Genomic DNA, 9,295 nt, shown 5'->3' on the forward strand with positions numbered 1-9,295 from the left:
TCACGAAGCAGTTCGTGAATGTATATGGCTTCGATCCATAGTTACGCATGTTCGAAGCAATTGTGGTTTGAAGTCTACCACAAATGAGCCAACGAGCATTTATGAGGATAATGCTGCTTGCATTGAACAAATGAAGCAAGGCTATATTAAGGGCGACAATACCAAGCATATATCGCCTAAATTCTTCTACAATCAGCAACAACAGAAGCTCCTCAAGATCAAAGTGAACCAAGTTCGATCTGAGGACAATGTGGCAGACTTGTTTACTAAGTCATTGCCCAAATCCACATTCGAGAAACATGTGGCAAGAATTGGCTTGCGGAAGTTATCTAAACTCCCATGATCGTAGTCATCAGGGAGAGGCGCAGACATCAGGGGGAGATGTCTACATGTTCGTCTCGAATCGTAAAGGGTGTGTTGTGCTCTTTTTCCCCTTCGACCGAGGTTATTTTTGTCCCACTGGGTTTTTGTTACTCGGCAAGGTTTTTAATGAGGCAACGAGAGAAGCACCGCGTTTGGGCAACACAAGGGGGAGTGTTCAAGGAAAACCTAATTTGTGTTTAGCCCAAACTCTAGGTTACTTGACCTAGTGGTAATAGGATTTAATTAGAAGGATCTAGAATCCTAATCAATGTAGAATTACTTTCCTTGTATGATTGAGATTCTATGCATTGTAATCCTCTATATAAAGAGGCCCCTATTATCAATGAGAATACACAGCAAATTTCTCTCCAATTCAGTTTCTCTACAACAGGTATGAAATTAGAGAAGGAACGCAAATACATCTAAAATAAAATATAAGAACATGATTAAACGTCAATATGCATCGGATAATGCTGAAATAGGAAAAAATTCTGAACTCTAAAACGAGAATTTCATGAGTATTTTCAAATCGACATTTATAATATATTTTTTTATAGGTATATGTTTATTTTTGAAAGATTCGCGAAAGAAACAAAGAAAGAAAGAAAGAAAAGAAAAAGGCTACGTCGAACTTGGTTAATAGTGGAGGCGTCACTTGAAAAAGAAAATGAAGTTTGACGCGCCTGACTGTACGTCACTCTTTCTTCCTGCGCTGGTTTTCTGAAATGAGAGAGCTGCGAAAGATGAAGCTTCTCGAATCTCTTCTTCTTCTTCTTCTGGTGGTTCCGCTTCTATGCCTCCACTTCCGTCTCGCCGTCTCCGAAATCTTCTTCGAAGAGCGATTTGAAGGTAAGCGAGTTTCGCAAGTCAAAATAGTGAACGCCTTTCTCCGACTACAATCTTGTGCCATTTCAGATCGGTCTTGATAGTTATAGATTGCTTAGATTTGGTTCTTGCTTTGCTTAATTTAGCTGCTGAAGTAGTGATTTAGAGTTTGTGATTGTTCTTTAACTGTGTTGCTCCGTGTGGTCGTTCGGATTTAACTAGCTCTGTGATACACCTTCGTTTGATTTCTGGAAAATGGAATGTTAGTAAACATCATATATTGTATGCATGGATGAACCTACAATATGCGCTTGTATAGTAAGAAATTGTTAACTTTGAGTAGGTAACTAAGTTAAGCGGGAAAGTTAATTTTATGTGTGTAACTATGGATTATCATTTGATTTGATTTACTTTTTTCGAGTTTGTGTGATGAGTTGTAATTGGTAATTGTTTGTTGTGGAAAAAGATGGGTGGAAGAGCCGGTGGGTGTTGTCGGACTGGAAAAGGGCCGAAGGAAAAGCAGGAACGTTTAAGTACACTGCTGGGAAATGGTCTGGAGATCTTGATGATAAAGGTATGCTAAGGACATGCGTGCTTGTCAGCTCTTTTTTCAAATATGCATAACTGATTTTGTGCTTTTTGATGATTGGCATTATTTATGTGTTTATGTATGATTTGTTGATTGATTTCGTTACTCAATTAAACCTGATTTGTTGTTTGAGTTGATTTATTGATTAGTATGACTTGCAATACTGTCTAATGTCCCAAGGATCATCTTTGTATAATTGATTTGTTGTTGAACTTACATTGGTGATTGTCAATACCATCTTAGTGATTATCTATATGATATGTTGATATATTGAATTATTGATCGATTTAAAGTTGTTACTCTAAGTTTTAGTACTTATCTCATCAGTTGATTTGGTTTAATCTGTTGATCTGATGTGCATGTTATTGACATGAGAACGGTTGCAAAAACTAAGGCATGAGGAAAGCATCCAATGAGATCTGACAGCTTACTCTGGCTCTGAGTCCTTGAGTTGAACCTTGGGTTATTCTCTAGTCTTTAAAAATCTTTTGTCGATTTAGATTTTAATCATTTTATGCACAAACACACATTGGTAGGAGTAATATTAGAGCAAGGGAAAGGAGGACCTCTTATAAAGAAGCATAAAATGTAGAGTCTATGAACAAACAATGAATTGATGTCTGCTGATATGTTTTCTTCTTCCTATGGTTTAACAAAGTTCTCTTGTCATAAAGAATATAATAGTCAAAGAACTAATGCACTTGGATCATGCTTTCAAGTGGTCAGAAATGCTAGCCTTAACTAAAAATTGGCATAAACCATACCAGATGATTGATTATAGAATCTGTAGCACTTTTTGCCACAAGAATAAATGTAAATTATGTACGATGAGAAACCTAACATGGCATAGGTAGCAATAATTCACATGATTGTAAAGCTGGTGAGAATTAATTTTTTCATAATCAAAAGGTAATGGTTTCACTTTTTCATTAGAAGCCGTAATAGGGTGTCAGTTACTTAATCCCTTAAAAATGAGTTTGTGTACTGAGCATATGTCTTAAATTTATTCAGGCATTCAGACATATAATGATGCCAAGCATTATGCCATATCTGCAAAAATTCCTGAGTTCAGCAACAAAAACAGAACTCTAGTGGTCCAGTATTCGATTAAATTTGAGCAAGACATTGAATGTGGTGGTGGTTACATCAAGCTTCTATCTGGCTATGTGAATCAGAAAAAGTTCGGCGGTGATACCCCATACAGGTTTGTGAATTATTTACCTAGTCCCACCACGCACACAAATACATACTTTTTGCTTAATGCTTTTGTCAATCTGAGAACTCTTATATTGCTCAAACATCTATTTAGAAAAATATTTTGGCAAGCTGTCTTCTGTGTGATTATTGTGTTTGACCAATTCTAATAGCAATACTCATATAGTGATTAATTCATTGTTGTTTGTAGTGGTGATGAACTAATGGTAATTTATGAGTTTTAGTTTGTTTCTGATACATACGTGAGTGAACAAGTTTTTGAGTTGATAATTCCCTGGGCTACATGTCTCTTTCATGGCCCGGATGAGTACTCTAATAACAATACTCATATACTCATTATTGCTTGTAGCGGTAATGGTTCCATATATAGTAACATTTTGTCAATTTTAGTTTATTTCTGATACATTTGTGGAGTGAACAAAGTTTTCGAGTTGGATAATGCCCTAGCCTGCATGCCTCTTTCATGGCCAGCTAACGTAATACCTTGTTAAAGGCACGCAGCCAAATCTCGTTGGAGGTAGATTTTGGAATTCAAAATTAGTGAGCAATAAATGGGCCTGTAAGTAGTATGCTTCAACAAAGTCCTTACCAGAATACAGGCAGAGAAAAAATAATGCAGGCTGACTAGGTTAGGAAGACTTAAGAACTGGTCATGAAAGGATAGGCCTTCAGAAATCAAGCCGACTCTAATGCTTGGTAGTGTTGAGTTCATCTTGCAGTTTTCACCAAAAAAGAAGTCATCTTGAAGTTGTTTTATGTTTGCCTTTGCCAGTTTGCCTATATGAAGTACTTGGTTCTATTTGGCAAGCTTGCATGCTGTGTAATTTTATTAATTGTTATGGCTCTTACTTCACGTTATGTTTTCTGCAGTTTCATGTTTGGACCAGATATATGTGGCTCACAGACCAAAAAACTCCATCTTATACTTTCTTACCAGGGGCAGAACTATCCCATAAAAAAGGATCTTCAATGTGAAACAGACAAGTTGACTCATTTCTATACATTTATTCTTAGACCTGATGCAACTTACAGTGTTCTTGTTGATAACCGAGAAAGAGATTCTGGAAGCATGTACACTGATTGGGATATCCTTCCTCCACGAAAAATCAAGGATGTCAATGCAAGAAAGGTATTGTTTAATATCTAAATTGTGGAAATAATTCATGCCACGCACAATTAATAAATTAAACTTTTAAGAATTGAGAGGTGCTTTGTCTGGAAGTTATTTGGTAAATGTATAATTATCCATCAAAATGGGTCTCTCATAATTTTGATTATTTCAATATTTACTCCCTCCCTATCATACCTCAACCTACCTCTATCATAGATTCATATCACAAATTTATATATTTACTTTTGTTGTTCTCACAGCCATCAGACTGGGATGACAGAGAGTACATTGAAGACCTTAAAGCCGTCAAACCAGAGGTATCATACTCAGCTCTAGTAATAAGTTACATGTAATCATTTGACATAATTTACACACTCAATTTATCTCTTTTAATGTTGTAGGGATATGATTCAGTTCCATCTGAAATTCCTGATCCAAAGGCCAAAGAGGTTTGTTATCTATTTATCATTGCATTGGATTAAGTTGGTGGCATTAATACAAACACAGTGTCTGGAAAGAAAGATTTCTTTTGTCATGCTTGATGTGGAATATTTGTTATTATTAATAGATAGGATTTAGCGGGAAATCTACCCCCAATGTTAGTTTATTCATTAACGACTGACCAAGACATAGTATCACCTGGAATTATTTATTAGATCTTGTTTATATTGATTAAATGAATTTGTTAGTTTTCATGAATTACTAAGATAGTAGTGTAAACTTATCGGATGACAAGTTTTCTGAAAAAAAAAAAAACGCTGATGATTTCATAGCCCGAGGACTGGGATGAGGAAGAGAACGGTTTATGGAGACCACCAAAGATCCCAAATCCAGCTTATAAGGGCCCATGGAAGCGCAAGGTGCTTTTATACTAAAAACATATTAGATTGAAAATCATTTTTGATGTAGCTTCTAATTTTTGAAATATGACGTCATGCAGAAAATCAAGAACCCCAACTACAAGGGGAAGTGGAAGACTCCGTGGATTGATAACCCAGGTATGTTCATGAGCTTCAGAAGATTTGAATAGTGGAGACGGTTCATATTGACACAAAACAAGCAATGGAAGAAAAAAATTATATGTCGGAGATCTTGTATTGAATGCTTTCAAGCCAGGACTTGATTGTCCTATATGGTCAACCTAATTGATCATTCAACTTCCAGTGGCTCCTGAATTTAAGTGCATGGCTACCATATAATCTAGTGTAGCCCAGTAACAAATACAATCCTCCTTTAGGGTCTACTTACTTTATTAAAAGGAGTTAAAGTGCTGTTGACATAGTTTGACATGAGTTGACCGTCCCATATCATCAGCCTTGTGACTTGTATTTTAAATGGCTTGCTACATAGAAGATGTCCAGTCATAAATATATATATAAAATCCTCTGTCTATTTATTTCATTTGAAGGACTCTAACGTCCTGTTGACATAGACTGCATTTCCTTGCCTATATACAGATGAGTTTGTCTGTGTATATGTCTGTGATGTTGCAAGTTTTCTCAAGATGGATAAATGGTGTGTGTTTGTGTGTGCCTAAGCATGTGGAGTCATAGACTGCTGTACTTAGCCAATTTTCTAAATGTATGGCTTCGTATTTTTCCTGAATTCTTGCAGAGTTTGAGGATGATCCTGACCTTTATGTGCTGAAGCCAATAAAATATGTGGGCATTGAAGTTTGGCAGGTAGGTGTCAATCATGTCATGAGTTAACATATTCTACCAGGATTCAACTAATTAGATTCAAGTTGAAATAACTACATTCAGAGAGGTGTGAAAATGATTTTCTTATGACAAAAATTGGAATTAAAAATCTTGTTCCGATCCTTTACTGGAATTTTGACCTCATCAAATGCTTTGCAGGTAAAAGCTGGTTCAGTTTTCGACAACATTTTGATCTGTGATGATCCACAGTATGCAAAACAAGTGGTAGAAGAGATATTTTCCAATAGAGAGGTGAATTGCTACTTCTAATGTTTATATTTGTCATTTATCTCGGTTAAAATGTCAAACTTCAGTAACACTGTGTAATTTTAGGCTGAAAAAGAAGCTTTTGAGGAAGCAGAGAAGGAGAGAAGAGCACGAGAAGCAGAGGTGAATAACAGGAATTGCATCTCTAGATTTTAAATCTGAGGTACCACTGTAGTCAAACACTAATCCTTCTGATTGATACCAATCCAATTTGATTGCTCGTGTAGGATGCTAGAAGAGCAAGAGAGGAAGGTGAAAGAAAGAAGTGGGAGAGGGATCGTCAGTATGGAGATAGGAGGCGCCGTAGAAGGGTATTGTATTCCTTGATTTTGTTTCATTTGTGATACTTGATTTGTTGTCTTTGTCTCAGTATTACGTGTATAAAATGGACTCCATGCTTTCATCCCCCCAAAAAAAAAAGATGGATTCCATGCACATCTGTCTCACATCATCACACTGGTATCCATCGAAATTTGACTTGCATTATGAATCTCTGAGACAACCAAGATTTTACAGATACAGAACCTGAAGGTAATACAGCATATTTGAAAATGAAATTTATGGCTTATATCCGTGCACTGAGGAAGATGTCAGAAGGAAGCCTAATAAGGAATAGGGAAAAAGGTCTTATGGATGAAGGTTTTTTTTTTTTGGTTCATACATGGTTGTCTAAATGATCATATATCCACAAAAAAAAACAGATGAACGCTAATTAGATAAGTATGCCTACAATTCCTCTCAAGGTCACAATATACTTTAGATAGTACACACCTGTCACGATTCAGGATGGATGTAAAATTGCAATTGATCCTCTCACATTTGGATACAGACTTGTGATAATGACATATTATGGCCACTGAGAGTCTAATTTGAAAACTTTGTTTTGTTTTGCAGCATGATCCCCGGGATTATTTGGATGATTACCATGTAAGGAGGAATAACTTTTTGCTTTATTTCCCTTCTCTTTTCATTATTTAATAGTGTCATAGTAATTCTATATTTCATATAAAACCCAGTAAGTGGAACCTTTAGCAAAATGATATTCCAAAATTGTATGTAGAAGTACTTCACCATGAACATTACTGCTGCACCTTTTATAGTACATATGGTGTAATTTAAGCAGTGGGCAACCTATCAACAAGAAAGTCAAAAAGAAATGTGTTTAGGCACCTTTACCATTTACCAGCCCTTCACTGAAGAATATTCAAGCTCCCATCATCATTGTTTTACCAAGTGTGCTAGTGGCAATAGCGATCTTGAGCTCCTTAATGCTGCATCTTAACTATGACCCAAAGTTTTACATAGCATGTTTTAAGCTAGCTGCTAATTTCCATACTGATCACAAGATACTGATTCTGAGTTTTCTTTATATTTTCAATGTAATTTTTCTCGACTTGCAGGATGAACTATGAGGCGTCAAACTGGTGTTTCGATCCATGTTACACCTCAGCAAAAGCATTCCCCATTATTAATCAAGAGGCATGTTTATTGTCCAAATTATGGACTTGCTATTGATATTGTTATTCAAGTATTATTAGACCATGGGATCTACTGTAGCTTTAGGGTGTTCTTAGGGACCAAAAAATATGAAATGGTGATGCATGTTTTTGGTTGAATACAGGGAAGTTACGATTTTGTATTCTATGGCACGATTTCATCCGACTTGAACCAAAACTTATATTCTGTCCAGAGAATGCATTCACTTTTTGTTTGATTTCTTTGCTACATCATCTTCAATCTTTCTTGTTCTTTTTTGTTTTTGAAGGGGAATGGTTAATTGGCAAGACACCTCGATAATGCATAAATGAACTTATCCAGTGTCGGAACTTTTTCAGACTATTAATTTTCATACCTGTACTTTGAAATATGTCATAATGGTATCTGAAGATTTTGCCCTGGCATAATTTGCGTACCTAGCAACAGTAAAGTCGTCAACAGCGTTAAATTTAGAGGGATAAATCTGGAACTTCAGGTATTCCCTCCAATTTGAAAGGTATGAACAGTGAATTCATGATTTAGCGCCAATTGTCTATTGTCATTGGCCAATTGCTCAATTGACTATAACAAAAATTGAAATTGACCCTGCCAATTTGTAGACTTTGGTGTAAATGTAAGCTGATACTCATTAGTGCCACAACAAAAGGGATCATTCATTACATAATTTTCAATCAAGTAAATTAGTGAAATTGTCATGAACAGAAGCAATTGCCAACAAAAATTGCCTGAAAATAGCTTCAATGTATCCAAAGCTACTAAAAAAGTCATAATCCCAACAGGAACAAAAAGTTCACTACACACTAGGCCCTACATATATTTCCACTACAATATTCTATTCAGATGATGATGCAAGTCACTTCATGTGTTCCGAGTTTTTGGTTTTCTGTGTGCAAGGGATTTGAACAACCTGTGTGTGAACCCAGGCCTAGATGAGGAACTCTCTAGAGCTTGACTAAACTGCATTACATTATAATGGCCAACTGAACTAATCAGCATATTTCCATAACAGCACAGCTTAGAACAAAATTTGCTTGTAGAAGTGGGAAAAAAATATACCTGTGTTGCCCAGAATACATTGGTGGACTGTTGTGACTGCATAAAAGGCACAAAATCAGGGGATGGAATGCTTTCCTCAGCTTGAACCTCTTGCTGCACATTATCAGTTGGCACCTCTTCATTTTGAACCTCCTGCTGCACAGCCTCATGTTCAACCTCCTCATGTTGATCTTCAGGCTGGTCATTAGCATTTGGAGCCTACATTACAGCATACACACAAAATTATTGTATAAAACCCAACCTAAATAGCTTGTGCTCAAGCTGCATGCCTTTTATGTAGATGGTAGGATTGTCGAGGTCGGTGGAACTAGCATATATCCTCCATGGACAATCCGTTGAAGTTATGCCTACAGCACACACCTTGTGGCTTGTGTTTGTTTGAAACCTGAGCTCCTTCTTAGTCTGCACAGAGTGCTTCCTAATTGCACTCTTGAACTCCCTAGAATTAGCAAAAGCCATCCCGAGTTCAAATGTAGGCTTCCTCATGTCAGATTTCCTGTTGAACTCCCTCCAATCAGAGTACCTTCTTCTGCACTTCACTGCAAATCTTCCTTGATCCGCACCCTCATAAGAAGATCCATGTAAACTAACCACACCATCTAAACCTTCTAAATCATCTTCAGAGATAGCTCCTTCGAACCCCATTTGGTCATACTCTTCTACTAACTCGGG

At 36.6% G+C, this 9,295-nt stretch overlaps 1 protein-coding gene across 1 annotated transcript; it reads left to right on the top strand.

The window, feature by feature from the left end:
• The first annotated feature begins 996 nt into the window (after nt 1-996).
• Nucleotides 997-7,784, top strand: LOC112190218 (calreticulin-3). The gene is made up of 14 exons (XM_024329637.2): nt 997-1,212; nt 1,655-1,762; nt 2,789-2,981; nt 3,863-4,121; nt 4,364-4,420; nt 4,505-4,552; nt 4,877-4,963; nt 5,044-5,101; nt 5,718-5,785; nt 5,963-6,055; nt 6,137-6,193; nt 6,298-6,381; nt 6,965-6,997; nt 7,471-7,784. Exons 1-14 carry the CDS (start codon nt 1,089-1,091, stop codon nt 7,480-7,482), a joined length of 1,281 nt encoding a protein of 426 aa, XP_024185405.1. The 5' UTR covers nt 997-1,088; the 3' UTR covers nt 7,483-7,784.
• Nucleotides 7,785-9,295: the final 1,511 nt, after the last annotated feature.

The sequence above is a fragment of the Rosa chinensis genome, chromosome 2, assembly GCF_002994745.2.
Source record: "Rosa chinensis cultivar Old Blush chromosome 2, RchiOBHm-V2, whole genome shotgun sequence".
NCBI lineage: Eukaryota > Viridiplantae > Streptophyta > Magnoliopsida > Rosales > Rosaceae > Rosa > Rosa chinensis.

Coding starts and splice junctions, on each gene's coding strand:
- LOC112190218 (XM_024329637.2), top strand. CDS start 1,089: ATGAGAGAGCTGCGAAAGATGAAGCTTCTCGAATCTCTTCTTCTTCTT. Junction 4,122..4,363: donor AGGATGTCAATGCAAGAAAG/GTATTGTTTAAT, acceptor TTGTTCTCACAG/CCATCAGACTGGGATGACAG. Junction 4,553..4,876: donor CTGATCCAAAGGCCAAAGAG/GTTTGTTATCTA, acceptor ATGATTTCATAG/CCCGAGGACTGGGATGAGGA.